This window comes from Apus apus, chromosome 1, assembly GCF_020740795.1.
Source record: "Apus apus isolate bApuApu2 chromosome 1, bApuApu2.pri.cur, whole genome shotgun sequence".
NCBI classification, from domain to species: Eukaryota; Metazoa; Chordata; class Aves; order Apodiformes; family Apodidae; genus Apus; species Apus apus.
In genome coordinates, this window is record NC_067282.1 from 196,899,442 (window position 1) to 196,925,909 (window position 26,468).

At 36.0% G+C, this 26,468-nt stretch overlaps 1 protein-coding gene across 1 annotated transcript in view; it reads right to left on the minus strand.

Annotated features, from left to right (window-relative positions):
• Positions 1–374: 374 nt before the first annotated feature.
• Positions 375–26,468, minus strand: part of SEMA3A (semaphorin 3A) — a 171,378-nt gene continuing 145,284 nt past the window's right edge. Inside the window, exons 12-17 of the mRNA XM_051642676.1 lie at positions 24,826–24,917; positions 21,792–21,833; positions 16,034–16,191; positions 11,850–11,917; positions 6,112–6,254; positions 375–4,614 (exon numbers count right to left, since the gene is read on the minus strand). Coding sequence (XP_051498636.1) covers positions 4,159–4,614; positions 6,112–6,254; positions 11,850–11,917; positions 16,034–16,191; positions 21,792–21,833; positions 24,826–24,917 — 959 coding nt within the window. The 3' untranslated portion in view covers positions 375–4,158. The remainder of the gene's footprint in view (positions 4,615–6,111; positions 6,255–11,849; positions 11,918–16,033; positions 16,192–21,791; positions 21,834–24,825; positions 24,918–26,468) is intronic.

Below are 26,468 nucleotides of genomic sequence, written 5' to 3' on the forward strand. Positions count from 1 at the left end.
ATTAACATTGCACAGAGTGAATTTCATCAAGTACAGCAACTCGCTGGCATTCACATGGCTTCCTTGCTGATCTGCAATTTGGTTCACGGGCAGAGTAGGGAGTGTGTGTATGTGTGGCTTTATCTGCACAAATCCACGCAGTTGTGCCAAAAGATAAGCTAAAGATAAGTTTGTAGCTTTCATTTCAGGTATTAGTAGTTTGTAGCCTTCAAAAAGAAACGATAACCACTGTTAATAAAACCAGCAACCCTTCTGGCCTAGTAAACAGAGCTAACATACATTGGTAGTATTATATTGGCAAGAATGCACTCCATATGCTCATGAAGGTTACAGGACACATTTCCATGTAAACAGTCAAGACAGTGAACTTCAAATATTTGGAAGAAATGTTTATTTAACAACTGAGTACATGCTAAAAGAAATAATTTACAGCAGCAGTTTCATTACATTTTTTTCTCTCCAGTTTTCTAGTTCCCATCTGAACCAAAGTGATAAATAAAGAAGCAGAATATTCACTACCCAGTGAGGAATGTGCTTAAAGAATAAGCACATAACTTTGGCACTGATATAGCAAATAAACCACCTTATCACCTGTGTGGCAAAATCTTGCATTTTAGTATTATGCTGAACACACCGAAATGGAGTACCTCTAGATAACAGTACTTTACACTGTACCTCCTTATCTAGTCCAAAAATATTTACACCTCTTTTGGCTAATGTGAAGGTAGCAAAAACTGAACTATTAAACACATACCATTGATATTCACTAAATAATACATAAAAAGGATCAGTAAATGCGCATTCACATGCATTTAATTTAATTTTTTTTTTACATAGTGACTTTATTGGGTCATGAAGATTTAACTCTGTTCGGCAAAGATGCACATTTTCTCAGTTTGATGTCATAGATTAACATAACATAAGTTTTTAGGAGCCATTGAACAAATTCCCATCTTCAGTGATCCATGCAAGTGCAAAGTGTAGATGAGTAAGAATAAGATTCAATGCATTTTTGTTCCTTGCAATCGAGTATCTTAAACCAAATAAAAATGGATCTTCCTGGTTACATATTTCTTTCCAGCTTAAACACAACTTTTTACTTACGTTTTCTAAAGTCTGTAACTAGAGGTTTAGAAGGCTTTATTGATGATTTTCAGAAATACCATTTTTACCTTTATCTTCAAACATTATGTTGCTTTGAACAGTGACAAAAATAGCAGTATGAATTGTACTGAAGCTGCAGGGCATCCTTCTGCACATGAATTCATTAAGGCCTATGTTCTTTGAAAAATGTTCAATTCACAGCAGTATTAAATGCTGTTTTAACTTGACCATAATGTGAACCTGAAACTAAAAAGAATTTCACTGCTGGTTTGATCTTCTGCCCTGTTATATATATAAGCAAATATAAGGACACAAACAAGACTGCTCATGTCATTCAGGATTGCAGTGAAGTTTGTAAGATCTGATCATATCAATTGTCCAACTAGACTGCCAGATTCTGGTAAAAATATTGGAATTTCAGTAATTTTGTTCTTGCAGATTATCCTTTTCTGTATAGAAAAACAAATCTCAGAATCCTGACTTAATTCATTCTGTTTCTTCTTCAGGGGTGGTGAAATATACTGTTTTTTCCTTTGATTTTTTTCAGCAAGTTTCTATAGAACTAGGTACAGTGAACATGGTAGAGAAAAAAAGTTAGATAACAATTCCATTAATGTAAAAAGAGGAAACAAAGTCATTTAGGGTCTGTTGAAATCACCCTCTATTTTTTCCCACTGAATTCTCTGAGGTTCATTTAAAAACTGTTTCTTTTTGTAACAAGATTCTAATGACTTGATGGCACACAATAGCCCCACACTAAATGCTAATGAGTGTTTTGTGATTATAGTTTTAAAATTAAGCTGGCAAAGATGCTCAGCAATTTTTCATAAGCTGACCTGAAAAAGTAATACTTCTGTACAGGAAAGCACATAGTTGAACTCATGTTTTAATTCAGCACCTCATGAAAGCATGGGAATTTAATGGCATATTGAATTTCACAGGAGTCAAGTTAAACATGAGAGGCTTAAAGTTGCCTTAGAACCAAATTAATTAATATTCAATTATTTTTTGCTATGGGATGAAATGACAAAAAAAATCATGCAAGTTCATCCTCTGCAAAAGATTCAAAGTGAACTAAAGTGACTGGGCCATTAGTGAAAATCCAATTGCTATGGAGGCAAGAAGCCAAGGCTTCACTAATCAGAAGGATACTTGAATTACTGAATGGCAAGGAGACTGGGGTGTATTGTGAGAGAAGCTGTCACAGCAGTTGTGTTATATTGTATCTGATAAGGCTGATAGTGTAGTGATTGATAAATTAAATAATTGAGTGAATAACAACAAAACAGATTAGTCATCAGTACAGACACACTTTTATATAAAAGCTCCTTTAGCAAAGTAAGGACTTTGCTCTAGTAATTTTCCCCACAATGACATTACTTGAAGTAATGTCACTTACGGACTCTACCAAGATAAAATATGGGAGGCTGGAGAAAGATGATCTTAAAAGAACTGGACACCATAGAACTGGGGACCAAAGGCACATCTGTGCTGAGGTGAATACATCCACTACTTATAACCCTAAACTGACACTTATGGTGCAAGTACATTGTCTGTTTTACCCTGTTGCTCTCCTACATATAGAATAAGACAGAAGTGCAGGATCAAATTATTTGTTACTATAAACTAGTCTTAAGCTGAACTTCACCAATTAACTACTACAGCAGACCTCGGCCACAGATAAAACTGTCCCTTACATCTTGAAAAGAGACCTGGCTTTGAGGTTACTATTTATGTGGCCTGGTGCTGGTTCTTTGCATTTGGGTGATCTGGCCCACAGAAAGAATGGAGCTCTGACAATCAGTAGTGTGGACATATTTCTACCACTAAGCTGGGAATAAAACTCCTCAAACTGAATGTGAGCTTTGCTCATGGATATATGACAGTCTATGAGCCACAGTGTTTAAATATTAGCATTCACAAATATTTACGAACCAAGAAAGCAAGAGTGTAATTAGTAGAGGGTATTTTAATGCTATTTCCTTTTTTAATTAAAAAAAATATACAACTGAAAATCAATGCTCTCCTCCTCATTGGTTCAATCTATAACAAGGTATTATACAAGTTGAATCATTTAAAATACCATACTTAGAAAAAAAAAGAATGCAGAAAACTTCCATGCTATACAGCAACTTTCACGTTAAAATAGCTTAGTTTTAAAATTGTTTTGAAGCTACATGTCTTACAGATTATTGAGAGGGGAGGAGGTTAACTGCAGTGTGACTAGCTCCCTTGAAAGATTTTCCAAACAAAAGAGTAAAGCAGCTCATAATTGAAAGTTGTGTTTTACTCTAAACCAATTATTAGAAAGTACAATATTTCTAAGACAAAAAGTCTAATCTATTTTAGAAAAGAGCTAATGTTTGCTGCATATTTTTCATGGTACATTTAAATTATAGCTTTAATAAAATACATCTTTAGAACAAAGCTGAAAGAAGTCATCAGTAGTAGGCCAGTGTACTCCACATTTTTTGTTCTTCCAGATGATGGATGGCTTATGTTGTTCAGATTTCCACAAACAATCTCATTCAGTATTGTTTTTCCTCTTCTAGTACATACAAACAGGAGAACTGGTAGACAAAACAAGAACAAAATCCTTCTGTCCAATCATGTGTTTAGATGTTCATCAGCTTAATGAGTTCATGCAGTTTTATATATAAGTCTAGAAATGGTAGTGCTGATGATGAAAGGTGGGTTTTGTTTTTCTTTTCTTTAAGATGACAGCATGAAATACCACATTTTGTTCATATCTCAGGCAAAAGAATAAGCAAAACTTGCCTGCTGAACACTTGCAGAACTTTTTGAGCAGTAAGCCAGGTCCAGGTGAGTTCTCATCCTTGAAGCTCTGGTCTTTCTGGTCTTAGAGCAGAGAGGAAGGACTTACTGGGAAAGTTAGAAATTGATTTTATTTAAACCTGGTGGAAATAGTTTGAACTTTCCACTCTTGTAAACATCCACATAATGCCATGAAAAAGTTCATGAATATTGCATTTTTTTCCAGTTATCTGTCTATACAAGTTTCTACTTGGATGAGGTTCCTAGAGGTAATGTAGCTCAGACACTCCGTGGTGCCCTCTCAAATTCATGGGTCCTCCTGTTCCTACCTTTTTTATTCTCTTGTAGGTGCTTCCACTTATTTGTATTCACCTGCGCATTGGCAGGCCTTTGCCGGCGTTGTTTGCGGTCTCTTTTCCAAACCTGCTCACAGAACTCATCCATTGTGTTGAGATTGGGGTGATTGATTAACTGCATGAAGTCTCTATACCAGATCTTTTGACTGGGGGTCATGCTGTTGGTAGCATCCTTGGTCTTGGAGGCATCACCATCCTCTTCTTTATGGAGCAGCTCTTCCAGGTGGTCAGTATCGATTACTTCCAGGGTCACTTTGAGCAAAGTTTGCATGAAGCCATGCTCCACAGCATGGCAGTAGTAAATACCAGAGTCCCTCCGTTGAAGACTTCGTAGTAACAGGCCCTGCTCTGTACGGATTATGCGATCATCCACTTTTATCTGTATTGGAAAAAAAAAGTGGTAATTTCAAGAGTTATCTTTTATATATGTGCAACATTATCCTCTAACCACGCTAGTTCCTTAGTACTGCTCCTTTCAGCTGGTAAAACTTGGTAAAAAATAGCCAAAACAACACAAATGGAAAACTCCTTGCCAGTTATCTCTAGTTACGGAAGGCTCAAATAGTTTGGAAAAACTACTGATGTACTGCAAAGAGTTTGGGGGATTAAGAATTCACCCCTTGCTGCTGAACCAAGATCTGTATGAACTCGGTCAGATGGACTTGCTCGTAAGATTACAGAAAATGCAAGCCCATAATCAGCAAAGTCAACATAGATGCATTTGACTGTATAACCGAGGTCACATTTCTCATCTTTCAGTCATGCCTAGACAGATTTGTGGGAAACGTTCTCTGTCTTCCTATTGCTCCTTATTGCAAAAGCCCTTATTCATAGAAGTGGGTTCTGCAGAAGTAGAGAATTTGCGAAGGAACAATAAGGATTAAATCTCAAAATATTAATAATCCAAAAGCAGCTGTCCAAAATACTTCATTTTTCTGAATTAATTACTATCTAGAATATAATCTCATCCTTTGAATGCATGTGTCACTGCAGGCAGAAAGGGCACAAACCTGTTTGCTGCTCTCTCCACCAAGAATAAAGTCTAAATTATTTACGCCTTATGCAAACAAAGAAAACTGCAAAAAATCTAAGGCTGCTAATGTAACAAAGTAGTTAGAACATGCTTTGGGAAAAAAAAACAAACAAAAAAACAAGCTTGTTTCCCAGCTTGATATTCCCACCTACTGGACAAACTTATTCTCTTAAGATACGTGTGACCGAGCTCGATAGCAATATTACTTGAGGACCTGGGTGAGCAATAACATAAGAATGTTGGTGACAGGGGAAGGAGAAAAATAAAGTATCACCTCAGTGTAATGTAAGCAGAGGAAGTCAGTATTTTTGCCTGTATGAATATTGCTTTTGATGAAAAAAATGTATGTTTTCATATCCTTTGTCCAACAGAGTTGCTAGTTCTTTCTGCAGTACACAGGCAACAGCCCTGTTAAGACAACATTTCCCTCAAAGAGTAAAACTAGATGAAAGCAGTTTAAGTTTTTTCAGAGTCAGTTTTAAGGTCTTTGTAATATTTAAGTTCAATATAATCTTTGTATGATGCTGTGGGTGGCCCTTAGATAGCATGCTAACTTTCAGTATTTTTGAGATACCTAATGGAAAACCAGTGTGTTTTGCAGGAGGTCTGACCAGGGAGAGCATATGCATGTTTTCTGATGTGACAGCCTGTGAAAGCTACTAGAGACCTTATGGGAATTTGTGGTGATAAGAGGATGAATATGGTGAACAACAGAAAGTATGAGATTCCAGATCAATTCTGCTGAACTAAAATACAGATGGTTACTTTTGGAAACACCCAGTTTCTCAAGTATATCTTGATAGAAAAGACTAGTTGCATCTCTTGATATTTTTTCTATGGTACCTCTTCTTTGCGGTCATCGTTTTGCTTCTGGAATTGCCAGTAGACTACAGCACGCTGAGATTTTGGACTGCACTCAAGAAAAGTGCTGCTATTCTCTACTCCATAGATAATCTTTTCCTCCAGGGTTTGACCACTTGGGTTATCTGTAAAGCAAGCAAGAAAGCATTAAGACTACCAGGAAAGAAAAAACTTAACTGCTAAGTGAATTTGTTCATTTAGAAATTGGAAATTGGCCTCCCTTAAGGTGTTTAAAGATAAAAACCTTAAAAGAAAAAATTCCCCCTTATCTGTATGCCATTTGGAAAACTGCCATCAACATCTCTATCTTTGTAAGGATCCTTGGTAGGGTTTTTTTCTTATTTTAGAATTTTAAATCCTAACAGCTGTTAACATCTCAATACGTGAAGTTAATGAATTTAATTGTGAATTTTTGTGTAAACCTCATTATTATTCATCAAGGAAAACATCCAGGACATGACAAGAATTTCTAACAGTGAACTGTATGCAAAGAGAAAACTTAGGGTGTAGTTGCAGAATGTCTGTAATGATGCCTCCTGGGCTCTATCATCATAATACTTTAGAGCAAAGCAATAAAACATGAGGCTATTTAAAAGTAGTATAATGTGTTTAGATTATATGGCACTGCAGTTTGCTGAAGCTGTTAATGACCAGGAATAATGTTTTTGAGGAAACAATCTTCAATTAATCATTTCCTCTCATACTGATATAATTTATGGAAATGTAAAGAGGTTAATAAACCAGACATTATGGGAAGGGAAAAAGAAAGTTAAATAAATTACTTCCTTTTGTAACAACAATGTTTCAAGATATTAATCAGCTTGCTGGAAATATCACATAGCTATAGGACTTACATGGCATTTGATTCTTCTCCAATACCACAGAGGCTGTAAGGCATCATATTTCAACTCTCCACCTTACCTCTTTAAAATGCTGTTATGGACTTAAGTGGCAACAGTACAATAATCCTGGAGAGTAGATGAGGAGGAGGAGTTGGTAAGGTATTTAACATTGTGTTGATCTCACGGGGTTTCCTGTCTCTTTGCCATTATTTGTCATTCTTCCCATTATTTCTTTAGCACTGGAAATCTCTAAAATAATTTTGGTATGTTTTTTAACGGGAAAATATGACTAATTAAAATTCTCTTGGAGAAATCTTCTGTCAAGTTTTGTTTGCTTTCTTTGTGCCTTTATCATATTGGGCATATTGTTTATCAAACACAGGCTGTTTCTAGATGACTGAGCCAAAGGTAAAGGTAAAATTGAGCTCCTGGTTTATGTTCATGTACCAATACTGTCTTTCCATAATGACTTGCACCCCTGAGAGAGGATGGGAGAAGGGATGGGGGACAGAACAGGCACTGGTGCTTGCCCAGTTCTCAGTAAGGAAACATCAAATGGCCTATTAACACCAAACAAATAGGGAATGGCTTAGCCTGCTTTCCTCTGCTGGATTATGAACCTTTCCAACAAGTAGGTGGGGTGCTTATATAAATAAGTGAAACAACTTTTATGACATCTCTCCGAAACCACATCCTTAGGAAGAATGTCAGTGCAGCCTTGGGCCAGAAAAATGGGGAGAAATGGTGGAATGAATTAGAAAGCAAAGCAGCAAGAGAAGACTGCTGGAAGAGAATGTAGCCAAGGTCTAAGATGGATCATGGCTGAATTTGTGTTGATGAAACAGAGAAAATGGAGGTCTGTGAAGAGATTAACTGATTATAACTAGAAGTCATAACATAAAGACTGGAAATGGAAGTGATTGGCTGATAACTCATGGGTCCAGATTCAACATTGTGAATGGCTGACTGATACCTTCCTGCCTGTTCTTGTTTCAGTTATGTACTCTAATTTAGGAACAGAATTCACAGCTGAACAGGCAGCCAAAGATCCTCACATAGTCAACAAGAGGCAGTGTGATATCTAAACTGGGATTCACAACAGATAGCATGTATAGGGCTGCAGCATAAGACAGTCAGTAGCAAATGTCCCGTTACAGCCTGGGACACATATACTACTGCTTCAGCAACGTCTGTGAAACAGAGATTTATAGGCTTCCAGAATAAAGGATGGAAACACAGGAATTTCACTCTAGGATGCATGCTCTATTTCGATTTGTTTTCCCCAGGCTCCATGAACTTTCAATCATGGTTGCAAAATGACCCATCTTCAACAAGAACATAGTTTGGGTGCTTGTACTGGAAGTAGAGCTACCAAATCAATCTCCAAAGCCTCAGTGGACTTGGAGTCCTCTTCTCCCACATCCTTAATAGCTGATTTAACCAGTCAGTTACTGATTAGGAGGCTTGTGGTACTACTTGGCTGTATTTGCCTGAATCCAACATAGTCCAAATGAATTACACAGGAGTAGAGCACATGTAACGCTGGTCTTATTAGATCCAGGGAGACAGTCTTCTAGTTCCTAAATATGTGTACAAAGGTCAAAAATAGTTATTTATTTGGCAAGGATCCTACTGTCCATGAGCAGTAGCATATTTTTAAGTATATGGAGAAGTTTCTGCTGGAAAACTTAAGATATCTATGATAGCCGTAGTATCTACGAAGTCAGTCACAAGTTTTCAGGTAAGTTATCTTGAAAGTGGGTGCTCTGAAGCCATTTCAAACTTCTCAGTGTTTTCTCGGATATGGTCCATGACATTCTAGCATCTTAGGGATCACCATGACAAGTGGCAGAAGCCCTCTTTAAATTTTCTCACAGCTTCAGAATATATAGCTTGGGTGAGAGTCATTAAACGAGAGAGCAACGACTTAGTAGATCTTTCAAATTCCATTTTTATTATTTAAGGGAATAGAAGGCAGGTCTAGAAATTTCTAAAAAGTTTGTTTAATATTGTGCTCATGGGGTGCAAGAAAGTAAGCAGAGTGATGGAATAATCACCGGATCAGAGTGCAGCTCTGGGACTGAGGAGACTAGAAGGAAGAATGACGGTCTGGTAAGTTCAGAAGAGCAGCTGGAGGAATCAGAACACTAGAGAAGTCATGAAGTTAGTTATGAAATTCAACTAAAAATCCTGTCTGAGAGCTGTAATTCCCAAAATGAACCCAAAAGCAGTATCAGTTTACTACACTGATTAATATCCTTTGAATACATAATTCCTGACATAACCCAAGAAGTATGAAAAGTACGTATACCAAGATTGCTTTGCTGATTAATAAATCTCACTATATAGTTAAATTCAGAGCGACTCTTTGATCTTCCCCTGGGATAAGTCACCTAAAAATGTGCCTCTTCATTTACAAAGACTTAAAAAAAAGAACTTGATTAATTTCTTAATACCACTAGTATGTTACACTTAAAATATTGTCCTTTAGCTGACACAAAAGTGATTATGCTTTTAGATTTAAGCATTAATGCCTGGCCAAACACCTGTGCAATTAAGGATCCTAATTAAGGATCCCTCTAGTGTTGCTGTGTAATAGTTTCATACTACTACTTCTTATACATTTGCACAAAAGGGCAACTGAAAGAGATACCTAAACCTTACTAAAAGCATTATTACTTCAGACTGATACCAAAGTAAGTTTCTGCAATGTCTTTAAAAGTGAGGTATACATTAAGAGCTCGTTCTTTTTCCTTGTTTCTGTTGGTTCACATGGAGAATCAGCTGCATGTTTTTGTGGAGGAATGTGTAGACAAGTAGTAAATTATTACTGGAGCTTATATTTGGCTATAGACAAACCCAGTTCTTCATCTGTTGTCGAGGAAACGATAGTCATAACTAAGGAAAAATCTTAGCATAAGTTGGCAGAGGAAGTTTATGGGCCATGCAGCTGTCTGTACAATGCATGATCATGTGTAAATCACAAATAAATATAGGAAAATTTCATAGAGCTACAATTGACTCAAGAACAATCTAAAACACTCTTAAATAAAGTATTTTGACAGTGCACCCTTAAAGTCTAGGACCTAGAACTGCATTCCCTCAGCGTTTTTTTTAAGTTATTCATTCCTCTAATTACACTGTCTTTATTTCACCATTAAGTAAAATTTTCAGTGATACCTTGTCTCCTAGTTGCTCTGCTTATTTTGACAAAGCTGTATGAAAACTCCTAGTGATTGGGTGTACCTTTTAATAGCTTTTTTCTGACCTCTCCTGTTCTCATGATTGTTGTGATAAAAAACTGTGCTGAATTTTCTCTTCCCTTTGGACAGAAGATGTATTTTCAGACAAATATGTTTGCCAAATATGGGAAGATATAAAAAACAAAGTGTTTTGAAATGCTTTTCTTGTTTATGAAGATAAAGAACAGACCTGCAGTTGTATAAAGCACAGCTAGCAAAGGCAAGAGAATTTTTTAAAAAAACTAGATATATGGTAGCCCAGATCATCATTCTACTCATGACTAAAATGTCCAGATATGAAAAAGGTAAAGTTAAGACATGCTTCTGCTGGTAATAAAGTACATGTTTAGTGCCTGGTGGAATTTTCTTTTTGAGAACTGAAAAAGTCATCTCAGCCCCAATACCCAACTGCAAAAGAGCAGATGGTCTCATCTGCACTTTATAAGCATGACAAGATACCATGCACCTGGAAATGTGTGAACTTTCTACTAGTCCACATTAACTGGTTCAAATCTAAGCTAGTTGTACATTCATGAGTTCTGAAAAAGTGACAACTGTGTATTGATCATAGTCTATTGATGCACTTTTCCAAACTCATTTCCCCTCTGAGTAGATTGGCCTGAGTGTAACAATCAAGAAGTAAAAAAAAAAAAACCCCACAAAAAAACCCCTATACTAATGTTACCTTCAAGTTTCAAACAATTTAAAAGGAAAACAGAGAAAACTACTGCTGAAACATAGTGACATGAATTATGGCTGACACAAAAGTACAACTTTGGACTATTAATCATTCTTGCTATCTCCAGGACTGGAAGGACATGAAGGTTTTAAGGTATCTTCATTTTCAGCTATCTGTTCTATATTTATCCCAGAAATCTGTTCAGTTTAAAGTGTTATAGATGTACCATAAACATGAGTAATTATTTTTTTTTTTTTTCCAGTAGAGGGAAGTATTGCCTAAGTGTTCTCTTCATTTACAGCAAATGGACATTTTTCATTTTCTAAGGGAAGATCTTCTGAAGACTTTGGCAACAAATAAGTAATTCTGAGAAGTTTATCAGCCAAACAATTCAAGAAAGATCTGGTCAATATACTGTGAAAATGAAACAACCAATGAAAAGCAAAACCACAACCAAAAGATGTCAAAGCAAACCCATGCTGAAAGCACATGGGACAGGCCTACTGCAACGAACATCCTGATCTTAAGGCCCCCTACTGTGGCACCTACAACAAAGACCATTCCATATGTAGCCAAGGTAGTTATTTACGTGCTTGGTTATCATCGTGTGCAAACTATATGAAGCAAGTATATATTTCCTGTTGTTCTGAAGGAGATATGTCTCTTTTCTGACACAATATGCTTAGCCCAATGGTAAGATATTATCAGGTAAGCAAAACAGAAAAACTGAAATGCTTAATATTGTTACCTTGAGCAGGAAAAAATATAACTGTCTTTATTGTCTGATCCAAGCCATTTTAAGCAATCTAGATTAGGATAATGATGTATTATACTCATCTTTCCCAGGTGTTCAAGAAAATTTCACCAACGAATAATGAATGTGCTTCCTACTCTACCCATGCACAGCCTGCAAATTACAGAAAAATTAGTTATACTTCAGTCCTACCCATAACTCACCATGATGCTGCAGGTCTGAGCAGTGGGTAAGTGGGTCTCCATTTCGGATGTCTTGTCGTCTAGTACGTCTGCAAATATATTTGAAAATTATTAGTGAACTTCACAGTGGTCACTATTCACATTTGCCATGACAGAAGAGCAACAAATGGAACACATATATATATATAATTACATAGGCCACAAGTGCACCTAAACCACACTAGGAAGGAAATATATTGTTACTACTGTATTCTATGCATTATCATAGTTTGTAGAATCAGCTTTCACTCTTATTACAAGTAAAATGTTCAGGAACTGGTAAGCACATATCTCTTGCACTGCGCCTATGAAGTTTATTTCACCAGTGTTTCTGAGTAGATCACAGACAAATTCACTAGTTGATTCAAAGATGCAGGGACTACTAAAGGATCAAAGTACATACAGTACAGTTTAACAAGTATCAAAAAACAAGAAGAAGCTACAGCTTTTCTGCAGCTGCAGAATATATGGCATCTTTTAGCTAAAATGAAATGTTACGATGGATAGCTTTGAAAGAATGTCAAAGTGCTGTATTTTGTACAAAATCTAAATTACATAGAACATTTCAGCCACTACTGTTTTCACTAAAACATTTCTGTTGAAACATTTTCCATAACGATTTCAAATGATTTTGTCTATAGAATACACAGAATAAAACACTTGGGTAGGAAGATTTTGAAATGTCATTCATTCCATCCTCTGTAGCTTTAGTCTGTGTTCTAGCTTTTACTGAATTTCCATTTAACATAGTAAAGTCTTTCCCCAGCTTGATTATCAGTGGCTCTTTTGAAAAAAAAAAAAAAAAATTGTGCTAAAAAATGTTGTATTTCACAGAAAAGAAAACAAAAAGGGGTTTAATACAGTTTTATTTGGCATTTGATTTTCTCTCTTTGTCTGCTCCTATTTTTATTTAAATAGCTGTGACACAAAATTCAACTGAGCCAGAGAAAATCGTTTCATACAAAAAAAAAGAAAAGAAAAAAGAACAAGGCAAACAAAGATGTGTTTCAAGTGTGAGCACTTTACTTTAGGAATCAGAGAAAGCCTGAGGGCTTGCAAAATTAGAGGAGAACAAAGAGGATTAGGCTGTTGAACAATGCTGTGATTTCAGATTAGGGCATCCAGCAACGGATATGCAAAAGTCAAGTAGCCTTTAAAAAGCACTGTTGGTCACTCCCTTGTGACAACAGCCCACATTTTTAAAAAGCCATTGTTGTGCAGTACAGAGACCATTTCTCTTCTCTGGCCCTGTTTGCAGACTCACTAACAGCCCAGCATCAGCACATACTGAGTTCTCACAGAGCCACCATCAACTGCACAGCTGACTGCTCTAGGCTGAAAGATGTTAACCATATTTTTTTCCACTGAAAGCTACTGAAATGTTAAACACGAAGTTAGTTATAAGTATGGCAACAGGGTTGTTTTGTTGTGGTTTTTTTTTTCTGGGAAAAATATAAGAGTATACATTTTTTAAATTTTCTGAATACAAATTTCCTTAAAATTATTAATTAGTACATTTTAGCATTTTTTAGTAAGAAGGAATCTCTTCTTTTGATTGGTATATGGTTCAAAAAAATCACTAATTCTAATTACAGATATCATCTTCATATTACTCATTACCAATGAATAACAATACACCAGAACATAAGGAAACATAAGATTTTGTTACTTCTTCCTAAATTTTGAGATATAGCATATTTATAAAATACTATTTGTAGAAAAGAAGTCTGTGGAACGACTCATTACTGTCAATGGAGTCTGGATGAGATGTTTAGTTTGAATCTCAGGAAAATGTCACACATACCACCATTGTATCAACATGATGATTTATGAAATATGAACCAGAACACATCTGCATGGAGTAAAGTTAAGTGGTCATACTACAGGAGCTCTGAGCTGTCATTTAGACTTGTAAAATACACCAAGAAAGTAAAGGAAATTAATATAATGGCTCATGAAAGCTCCTTTTTAAAAAGAGGGGGGGAAAAAATACAAGGCAACAAAAACCAAAATCCCAAACCAACTATTAGTAAACATCTGTACAATTGCCTCAGGACACAACTTTCCCAGTATTTCTGGAACCTAAAATTACAAGGATTCATTATTAAGAAAATGCTGACATTTAAAGTGTTTCCAGCAATGCTGATTTTGTCCTATGTGCATTCAAAGCTGGCTTGAGGCAGTGGGTACGGCAGGTCCCAGGTAAACAGAACATCCTCTTCCCCAGTTACACAGACCTTTATTCTGCTGCTGCTGCTGCTGCTGCTGCTGCTGCCAAGGAAAAAATGGGGGGAAATAAGGGGAGATGGCAGCTTTATCTGAATGAATTGTCAGGATCTCAGCACCCCAGGGCTTTCTTTTTCTTGGCATCAAGAAGAGTGAATTCTGCACCCCAAATTTTTACTGTAGTTGTGCAACCCACTTTAGCTTCAGAAACCCTGCCCCTTAATCCCTGTAAGAAGAGGTTCCAGCCCCTTCACCCCTGATGGTAGCAGCAAGCTTCGTCTGGTCTTTAATAAGTTGGAGAGATGGAAAGGGAAATCAAAGAAGTCTATTTCTTCCATCAGTGTAAGCAGATGAATGACAGGATGATGTGCTCTATGGGTCTTGAGATGGGCTGGGTGTAGGAATGGGTGCTAGTGAATGCTGAGAAGCGAAGATCAGGGATAAAGATCAGTAGGGAAGTAGCAGAGAAGAGTGATTCAGTGTTTCCTGACCTCACCATCCCCTTCGGCTCAGAGACAGTACTCAACCACACTGACTTCTAACCCTTAAAACTTTCAGATCAAATAAATCTCTCAGACTCCCGTTGGAAACTTCACTGCTCTCCTCTCATTCCTCCTCCTCCTCCTCCAGAGAAACTGCTGTGCTCCCAAACACAAATTTGAATTAACCCATGCAGCTGAGACAGTTTGACCAGCTCATCTTTTGAGATGGGTTCAGTGTCTGCTTTTTAACTCTTTTCTAAAGAATTTATTTAAAAGCTTGTCTCAGATTAACTCTGTTTCCTCATACAAATATAGAACCTGAAGTTCTCTAAGCAGCTTATTCTTTTGTCATCAGTATTTGTTTGGGATACATTGTGATGCAAACCTTAAAATTTTAACCCCCTCCATTTGAAAAGTCTGTGACACAAATAAATGCTGCTTCCTACCCTTCATTACATTTCATCTCCCACAACAACCAGTCCAAATCTGGAATTTGGAGTTCTGACATTTTCAACTAAGTATTTGCTACCATTCTTTTTATGTATATGAACCCTTATGTACATAAATACTTGGATTCCTTGTTTCTTCTTACGTGCAAGATGTTTGGCATATTCAATTTAATGTGAGCACATTTTTAACTTTTTATCCAATTTATCACAGGACTCTCAACACTCCACCATTCTCTGTTCTTACTTGCAAGTGATTATCTATTAATTTATTCCCAATTTCTACTTCAGTAGCTAAGAGCTGTTCAGTAACTATCTTACATACTTCAGGAGAAAAAACTTCAGAGGTAAAGGCAGGCAAACAAGATATTTTAAATTTTCAGATCAGGCAACTAAGACTTGTAATTTTTTAATAAAAATTATATTTTTCACTTGCAGAGTCTGTTTTCACTTAAACTTCGCCTTTAGCATCAGTGCAGAATGTAAAATAGTAGTTATTCTGATCGGGTAGCATTTACATACATCAACACATACAAATTATACTTTTGAATAACAATGTTATGTATCACTAAAAAAAACAACACACCTTTCAATTCATGTCCAAAAACTTAATAATATTTCCTTTGAATTAGAATTCCTGAAAATAGAGGACAATTTACTTGGGCAAGCAGCTCTTTTAATATCAACCCCCTTTCTAATGTCAGAGAAAGGGAATTATTTTCTTTTTGCCAATTATTACTTAAAGTAATGAATCCATTTCAGAGACAATTCTCTTCTGATCTTTTTTTTTTTTTTTTACAACAGCTTTTTAAGCCAACCCAAGAAGTAGCAGTGTTCACTTTAAATCAACCAAGACTTCATATTGCTTGTAACTCCCACAATTATGTTTTCTTTGGAAGAGGAAGGGCTCCAGTTAACCATTCCATGAAAAATCTCCAGAGCCCTCTGGTCTTATTGAGACCATCAGCTAAAACAAATAGCAAACCATGCAGACATCTGAAGCTGTCCCTACCTCTTAGCAGTGGGGAAGTAACGTGAGCAAGATGAACCATCCCAGGCACAGTAAGGGTCTCTCGCAAGGCAACACTCAGCACATGCTTTTCCATACACATCACAGCGGTGTAAAGGAAGCTGTGAAACTCCAGTGGCTGAGCCAATGTAGAGCTGTTGCTATTTTAAAAGTTAAAAATAAAATTAAATTAAAAAAAGCAAATTGCCAGGTTTTTACTAGGAAAGCATGAAAAAAGTTTTGCAAGAATATGTTAGGCCCATTACAAATACAATAAAGGATCATGATCCTGATGTACACTAAAGGAATTAGAATTGTCCTCAGAATAAAAAAATAAAAATCAAAGATCTAGATTTAGATTTTTGTATTAAACACTCTGTGGCTTCTCTAAACAGCAGGGAAAATTAAAGTACTCTTCAATTTTTTTATTTTTTATTCAGATCCCTGCACTGGATAGGTGCCACAAAAGAGAATATACTTTTGAATTCCAAGAAAAAGAAAACTTTAACTTCAATTTCCTGTTTGCTACCTTGCCATGCATATGAGGAAATCTAAAGTAAATTATTTCAGACTGATGCTAAGGTATTTCAGCTTTGTGTGTCTGATATTCTGATGCTTCATAAACTTTTCTGTAGGTGACATAGTATAATAGAAACATATATTTAACGAGAGGAGATGGCTTATTTTATATTGAATAAAATCAGTGCTGAGTGGAAGATGAAGTTCAAATGTAAAGAAAAGCCATGAAGAAAAAAAAAAGGCAAACAAAATGACCTACAGCTTCATACAGCATCACAACAGAACATCTTGACTCTATTTTCTCTCTGATATCAAATTAATGTGGTCCATTAATTGGAGCTTGATCTTGATCCTCAGCAGGACATATGGAAACTGAACTACTGATCCCACATGGAAGTCCTAACAGAGATATTTCAGCTTAACATTTATTCCCAAAGAAAACAAGTACGGGTCTAGTGAGTAAATACAGCTCCTTCTGAAATGCAAAATGAGGGCAAAACAAAATAAATAGATAAACAAAAAATAAATTGCATAATCCTTCTGGTTGGGAAACATTGATAGTTTCCTATCAAAAGCTTAAACTTTGTCACCCATGGTAGACTAATTAACACATTTCTTTTCAAGGACTCACTCAAAGGAGTCCCACCAGGAAAACACAAATTTTTATTCATTTCTCTTTCTTATAAAACAAGGCTGGTGTGAAAAACAGGATTTCAAGAAATGTTATCAAAATACTTCATCTTCTGCTTTGTGATGTCCCAGAAGCAGCATTTCCAGGGAATTTGGAGATGGAAGGCGGTTGAGGTCATCTACCAATTGGAAATGATACTGGATACCAACCAGTAGACAGCAAAACCAAAAGCACTCATAAAAGGTGTTGCATTAACTTCTTCCAGAGACAGCAACTTGGCAGTTTATACAGGCATATTAATTGTAACAGAAACATCACGTGCATTTATATAAACATCAGTATTTTCTCAAGGCAAATATGACAAGGAAAGTACCCAAAGGAAAATTCACCGGTAAATTGAAAATAAAGCCCTTTCTAAGCAGCTGCTTCCATCTATTACAGTGCCAATAGCTGGATTCTAAACTCACATGCTCTGGGTAAAAACCTCTGACCACAAAGCCCTGACTGTAGGTACCAGTGCCCATCAATGCTGCATCCTTGTGAAGCAGATGACAGGCAGCAGATGTGATAAGCTGACTCTTTCTAACTTAAGTCACTTAATGAAATACCCAGCTTAGGGGGTACGTTCTGCAGTTAAAAGAGCAGCAATTCAAATCTTAGTGACCCAAACATTTCTCAAGGGATGCCTTTTCTCTTTACTGATTATGGAAGCAGCATAGGTCAAATTAGAGTTTCAGTTAAGTATCTTAAATGTCCAGATGGTATTGATCTGAGTTCTATGTAATTGGGGCATTACTATCTATTTAAGCATGTAGCAATGTGTGGTACAACTAATAGAAAAAACAGCCCAGAGAATGCACATGGGAAAATAAAGGAAGAATGGTGTGATGGCTTCCTATGCACCCCTGTAACAATTTTTATTTTGTCAAAAACCCCTCCCTGACTTCAAGTAAATGTCTTTAGAATTAACGGATGACCAGAACATAGAAGAAAAAAACAAGTGAGGCCAAAATAGGGTTGCATAAAGACACTATTATTTGTAGGTAAGTTCATAAAGTTCAGTCAGTGAACTACAGAATATGTTTCAGGTGCTCCTGAAACATAAAAGCTCCTGCCCTGTTTGCAGCTCTTTTGGTCATGGTTTTAGACTCCAGCTGGTGATCATTACCCTGGACACTAGAAATATATAAATCCAGGCAGTATAAAATTCAGAAAATAGTAATAGAATGATTTGCATCAATTGCCTGACCTTGATTTGCTATACATATTTAAATTGCCTTTTGGGAAATGAGTCTGTTCCAAGAGTTGTTAATTTAAGAAATCAGCTGATTATCAGAACAAAGCATGGAAGGGGGGGATTGGAAGTTGAGGGAAAGGAAGGGAAAGCTGTCCTCTAAAAATTCTTGCAGAAGTATCAGAACTCCAGAAAAGCTGAGGAGTTTAATGTTTTAAGAAAACCTGTGATTTCTGTTTGCCCCACAGTGCTGCCCAAAATGCAGGCTTTCCTTAGAAGTCAGACAAAGAGATAACAGAGAATTTTCCATTTGAGACTAAAGAAAAGAAAATAAATTTTAAAATGTTTTGTTTAAGAAAGCTTAGGCCAAATTTTAAAAAGAATTTTAGGGAGCATGAAGTTCAAATCCCATGTAATTTAATTTTATGTCATGAAAATTAATGGATGCAGAATAGTTCAGGGGTTTTTTTAAGTGACATATCCATTTTGAGATTATTTTTTCTATATGCTCATTATGGACAGAAATGGTGATCTTTAAATAAAATTCAGTATTTTGTGAAAAGTACTACGAAAGTAGTCACTCAGGTTATTTTGAAGGTCGTGCCTTTGACTGCAGAGCTTAATTTGAAGAAACAAAAGCTCTTCGTAGTAATTCACCAGACAAGGAGACAGCCTGTATCAGCCAAGAATCTCCTTGGGTGCTTTTTTTTCCCCATCTTAACAGAAATCCAATAGCTTTCTGAAACAGAGTATCACAAATCTGACCCTGAGCAAAAGATGAGAGCTTGCTCCACAAAAAGTCAACTTTGATGGAAAGCCAGGCCTGACTTTTTGGCCTGCTTCCACATTTTTAAATCAAGGGAGAAATTATGGAGCCCCACCTGACAGGTTCAAGGCCAAGTGGTAGCCAGGGGCTCCCTGGAAACCTGGCTCTCACAGAAGTGGCTGCAGGGTGTTTCAGTGGCTCTAGGATCCTGACCTCTGAAAGTCTATGTCTCTGGCTAGCCATGCATAAGTTGTTCAGGTAATAAGGTTACACAAACCTATGGCTCTGAACCCAATTGGGAGGAATATGGAGCTTCAGTGAGAAAATAAAAATAGAATTCCTGTGAATTAAAAAATAGAGCTGAGAGACTGTATCCAGGCTTACTTTTGCACATAAAAACTAAATTTCCTTGCTCAAAGTCACTCTCACTCAGGGGTCAAGTTCATGCTCATAAAGGCATGGGAGCCGTGGAGTTCTGTATCATTTAAAACTTATGCTATGTTCTGCTTTGGAGGAATCTGTAGTGTTTGCTTTTTAGGAAGAAGAGTCATTTGTAACATACCAAATTGGCACAATGGCAAAAGAGGCACCTTTGAACTACCAGTGTTGTAGAAAATAAAAAATAAGGGGAAACACTCCATCTTTTGTTTTTATGACTGGATACAAGAATTGCTAGTGAAAAAATAAAGTGAATGACTGCCTTAAAGTTATTAGATAGGACATGCCCGTTTTACTGCTTACATTTCATGCTCTTGCTTTCTGCAATGCTTAGAATTATTGTGCTGTTTATATGAAAATTCCCTGCTTATCAGAACACGATGAGTAAAGTGTTTGAATTATAAGACTACAGTATTTAAAAATTATAAATACAAAATGGTAAATGTTGCCATACACTCATTTCATACACAGACACAGTGCCAAGAGCTTGTCATACTGTATCAAGATTCTGTCATTTTTAGCCTGAGGCTGGTTGTTTTTTCTTGAGCTTACATCTGCTTTAAAAACTTGTGTTTCATGCTCTTTTTTAGGTTTTGACAAATTTAGCGGTGTAAATTTGTTTTCAAAAGACCCAGGAAAAAAAATGTAAGCTCTTCTGAATAACTAGAGATGCTCTGAAGAAGAGGTTGCATGAAAATGCACAGTCCGTTATCAAATCTGATCGCCTGTTTTAGGGGAATGTGCCTATTAAAATAATCCAAAGCAGAGCATTTTGGCATGATGTGAACATATATACAACTTGACAGGTTTGTTTTTAAATATCCCAGTATTCAATAGTACATTTTTTTTTGTCCTGCCATTTTTGTTGTTTTAGGCAGTAAACTATGTTAGAAGACTGGCCCCGAACAGAATTATTTCTGTCAAATACATGAATGTTTTCAGACAACTTTCCTAAATACAGTGAAATCTGAGCATTTCAAACGTAATAGTGGGCTCTGTCCATTACAGAATGAATTCAACTTCTGTTTAATAATGTATAGAGTGAGATACATGAATTAACAAAATCTTATTTATAACACACACAAGTTTTAGTGCACCCAGTCCTAGAAGTAAGACCCAATGGGAAAACTAATGAGTGTGAACAAGTTGGTTGTCTTTACCAAATTAGGCTCCAAATCTACACAAATATGAAAAATGAGGGGAAAAAAAAAAAAGTTTTATTATGTAAAATTTGACATTAAATTTTATGTCTCAGATTTCTGAGACAGGAGATGACAGTGGCTGGGGTCCACCTATCTAAGTCCAGGCAGAACTGGAAGATAGGCCTGTAATACCCACTTCACTCCTGGACTTCAATCCAAAGTTCTTTGCATGTCTATGTCATTCATCAGCTGCTTCACAGACAAGCCTACTAATAATTACCCATATTTGCTCAGAAATGCAGGAATCACCTTTACTATAAATGAGATAAAACTCTTCCTCCATCCATTAAGAAATTCAGTTCACTTTAGTTGTGATCTTGTCTGCAACGAAGGCTATAATACATGTCTTTTCTTAAAGAAGTTAGTTAGTCATTAGTGCACTCAACAGAAAGTAGGAAATACAAATTCTGGAGTGTGGAACCCATACCCTAACCATGTCACTGAATCAGAAGGCCATGGAAAATTTGAACTAAATGAGATCTACCCTCTTTGTTAAAGCTGAATGGTGCACATCCAGCAATGGAATAGGCATTGGACAGAAAGACAGGAGGATGTCTCATTTCCAGTCTTTGCTTCTTCTGCCTACACTTTGTACTAGACTGTTCCCACAGAGATTAGAACTAGTCCCATTAAAGCAAGAGACCAAGTTTGGTCTCTCCTTTTGAACAGCTTCTCTGTCATGAGAAGATTACATTATGTGGATTTTTCTTTCTTTTTTTTTTTTTTTTTTGAGCCTTTGGACAGCTGGTTATTTTTTGTTTAGTTTCCACCTTACCAGTAAGTAACACAAACTAGACTTTTTATTTCTCCTTTGCACGTCACATTTTCCTGTGAAACTACTGATGTTTATGCAAAAGGAGGGGATGCTGTTGCTGCAATTAATATGTCTCTACTGACTGCCAAGTTAATTTATCTAAAAGACAGAGACCAATAAATATTTAGAAGTGATTTAAACTTTGTTCATATGGTACCTGTTTTGTGGAAATCTTCATTGCTGAAATAACAGTGGGTTCCTAGGGGAAAAAAAAAATAAATAAAAGAGTTAAAATATAAGGTAAGCTCCATAAATATAAAAATTCTGCTCAAATGATATTTGCCCAACCTAGAAACCCTGAAATTAATCTAGATACTCCTTAGTAATAGTGCTTTTTGTTGTCTTTTGCAGTGTAATCATGTCTACCTGTAAGTGACTTAGAATGCATGTACATATCTGGGTGCATCTTTGATTGCTATGTTGATTGCAGACATATAATTTTCCATTATTATTACAATTTCATTGTGATTACTTCGCTACTAGTTTCACATTTTGAAATTAATTTCTATGCTTACTGTTCAAACCAAATTTAAAGAACCTCCCAGATAATATGAAAATAATGGCTGGATCAAGACACACAGATACTACATATTAGTGATAACAGGTGATAACACTGAAATAAGCAACATGTTTTAACCATATCAAGGTGAAAAACACATTCCTGCAAAATTTTATTCATAAGAACAGATCTTAATCTGAAGCATAATCTTGCTGACTGCACCATGATGTTCAGGTCCAAAGAATTAACTCGTATTTGAAGAACCCAGAAATAAAACTGGCAAGAGGTTTTTTGCACCCTGGAATACCTATTATTTAATCAACCAATGAATTTAAAATTTATTTTAATTACATTTATTTTAATTGAATTTATTTATTATTTATATTTATCTGTAGAAAGCAGATGTTAAACCAGTATCTACTCTCTTACATGAGATACTGTGTTTACATATGATTAAAAGACTGTTACACCTTTTACACCCAGCTGCTTGAATATATTTTAATCCTGAGAGTAAAAGTGGCACAACTTGATTACAAAGTGTGCAAGTCGATTCTGTATGAATTTTATTACATCTAAAGTCTGCTATTGATCCCATGTATCATACTTTTGGCTATGTACATTAATAAAGCTCTTATTAAAATTCTACACTTGTGTAGCTTTCAACTTGCTCATCCTAAGAGAATTTGATATGGGTCAGTGGATGTTAAGCATGTGGACTTGCCTTTACAAATGGGTTAATAGACCTTATATTAGAAACCACCAATTAAATGTAACATTTGAATGGAAATTGAACTCATTATTTTGTTTGCTCAGCTGTTCAGAGAAATATTGCACAAATGGGGCTAAAAGAGGCATTTGTTATCAGTGTAACAGATACGGAGGACTTTCAGTTTCATGGAATTATAAATGAGAAGCATTGTGCTCAGCACACTGCAGTTTAAATTATCAAGATACATTGTTTATGATGCCCATAGTCCCTTTAGTAACCAAAGAAAACTTAATTTGGTTAAGGTACATGTAAAATCCGTTGCAAATTCCCTACTGAAAGATCCGTTTCTTCCGCATACGAATTCTGCTTATTCCACTGAAGTACATTATTGCTTTCTTTAAGGCTTAAATACATGCCAAAGGAGATGAATGAGCTTTCAAGTAAATCAGAGCACCAAAATCCTTTTGTGTAATGAATAAACACACATGTAAAGTAAAATACCAGATCTGAATTTTCTATTAACCATTCTACTTCTGTAAAGCCTTTTGGAAATGAAACTTTCACTCAACTTATTTTATTTCTTTCACTTTTATATTTCTCTGATCTCCTTTAGCTTGGCACTTCTGCTTGATTTAGGGAAGAGACTGATGCATTATCAACAATTGCCAAATTACCCTGCATTACTGTAATGACTTTTGCACGTATAAAATGAAAAGAAAAAAAAAAGCTGGGAGCCACAAATTACTTGTCTCATTTTCTCCTCATAGTTTCTACTTTATTTGTCTGTTAAAAAGTAAAAAGAAAGGAAAAATCTCACACTTCTGCCCTCAAAAAACCCCATCCATGGCTTGCAGAAACAGAGATACCCATTTTTCAGTGGTATCTTACACTCAAACAGTGCTTTCTGTGCAAGGTTGGTACCAATAAAGGGAAGATAGCCCATCAAAAAGAAAAATAAAAAAAAAAATAATGAAAAGAATATATATATACAAGCTCTGTTCAGTTATGTTGTGTCTGTTCAGAAACCAAAGAGAAAGGAATGGCAACTGAGTATGATGAGGACATCATGGCTGGCCCCTGTAGCAGGTTTGGAGCACAATCCTTGTCAGCACATCTGGAATGAGAGCACACGCCATGGGGCTCTCCCAGCCCAAGAGCATCATCTTCTCACTGTCAGGTTAACTTCAGGCTCCCAGCTAGGTTTCAACTCCCCGAAAGTCTGGAGTCTGTGAAATGGTGCCATAAACCAGCACTGACAAAAAGAATAACGTAGGGAATGTAAATGATTCGTTGTTGTGTACAAAACACAAGACATCCCTGGGTTCTGTCCGGAAAGTGTTTGAAAGGCTTATTCGGCTCCCAGGAGGGCTTACGTGATGCCTTATTTTTTAGGTGGCTCAGATAGGAAAAATGGAAGAGATTGATTTTCACAAAAAATTACTAAAGATTAGAGGGTGTTCATGGTGTCTTGTGCCAAACCATGAAAATGAGACTCTACAGTCACCTCAGAAAATGTGAACATTTTCTTTTTTTTCTCAGATTATTAGGCACAAGAAATCTGTGCAGACCACTGCTTTTCCTGAAGTATCTTCCTAGTTACTTTATGCTGAAACTCTGAATAGTGCTAAGAGTTCATGCAACTATAAAATTCATGTATTGCATATCTCTGTGGGAGAAAAGAGACGGGCATTATTCCCAGCCTTCCACAGATACATATATATTACAGCATATAATAGCTCTAAGATTCAGATACTAATTTATCCTTTAAACCAGAAAACAAGAGCCCAGAATGCCATTTCTTTTATCACTAACCTCCAGCAGGCACTGAAAGTTTCAAGGTTTATTTTGACTAGTGTCTGGGTCTCTAAATGACAAGCTAATTAGAGGGGTATGCCAGGCTGCTCCTTGGCTAGACTGAAGTTCAGTTTGCAGCTGTCTGAGGACAAATCTACAACCTGACACTTGAAATTTAGCTGCACTTACCCGAAAGACTGTCATTTCTTCCAGCAAGACTTCCTCTAATTCATGCCAAGTCTCCTTAGGAATTGAAACCACTTTAAGAACTGTTCCAATGTCTTGAAAAAGGGAAAAAAAAAAAAAAAAAGTCTTCAGGTGTTTAAGAAGCATATTTTATTTCAGAGCAGTCAGAGTTTCTTGTGGTATGTAATTATTTCCCATATAAAGATTGTGAAGCTATGTATTAACTGAGTACTCATCCAAAATACCAACTGCCATTTAAAATAACCTAGGAAAACATTGAATTTCAGTAGGACATTTCATTGAAGTATTTCAATTATCAAAATGCAACAAAGAAGATAAGTACTACTATAGTTATTACCAAATGAAAAGTACTGAAATGCTATTTAAGTGACAGTACAAAATAACAGATGTTCCCTTCCAACTCAAACCATTCTATTATCCTATGATTCTGTTTCAGCCATCTAATTGAGGAAGGAAATGCACTAAATTTATCCAGGCATGTTTTATTGTCCATTTTGAATATGATGTTTGTCATTCTCAAAATGCATGTGAAGATGCTGTCAGAAGGTCCAGCATGGATATAAAAACATCTGGACAAATGTCGTTAGACAGATGAAGCTGTTAGATCTCTTAAGTACATGCAGTCTCCTCTGTGTCAAACAAAGGACCTAAGATGTATAAGCCCCTTAAGGCATCTGTATTTCTCTCTGTGTTAGATACTAGTCTTCACTGAAGACTAAAAGGAATGCAACTTGCATCTTCTGTTTAGAAGTAGGTGTGTGCCAGCATTTTAATGCTATATCCATTTACATTCTTGGGTTTTGCAATTGGCTTTAACATGAACAAGGCCAATGCTTCAAATTCCAGAGCTGCAGCCTTTGTTTTTGTGAATATGGTTGAGAGTTAAGGCCATCTCTGTTTTACAGCTTCTGCATCTGTGATTTATTTGTTTGTTTCCAAGAACAGAATTTCCAGGGAACAACAAAAAAGAATCATTTCTAGGTTGGTACACACATCACTGCAGACTCTCTGAAATAGAAACAGTCTGGATGTAACTTTTCTTTTTAACCAGCCAAGTGTAGTGCCATGTAAATATATTATAGGAATAATAACTATGTCCCTGAGGACTTTTCATGTTGCATATTCTCTATCAGTAATAGCTCAGGAAAATATAGGGCATTTTAAATGGATAAAATTCTCAAAAGTAAAAGAACTATAAAGGTCAATATTCTCAAAACAAGAATTAATCAACAATTACAGAAAACTGAAAAATATTTTGTTTATATATTTGTGTGTTAGTTGAAACTTCTGATTAAAAAGATGACAACTCACCACTTCTATACTGAACATATGTATACAATTAAAACAGATTATACAGGTTGAAAAGGTTTTTATAAGGTGACTGACTTAAGAGATACTGATTTACTGAGAAAATTCTGGTATTTAAATTTCTTCACATGAATGTGGATTGAAATATTCTAGAAATTCTAGAATATACTGAAGGACTATAATTTTAATTTATCCATCTGCTTCCTTTAAGCAAATGTTGGTTTCTTAGCACATATTTTTGGAAGTTTAGAAGGAAGTTATTTTTTCCACAAAATATCTACATCACTGTTTTCTTTCATTAATCATAAATTACATAA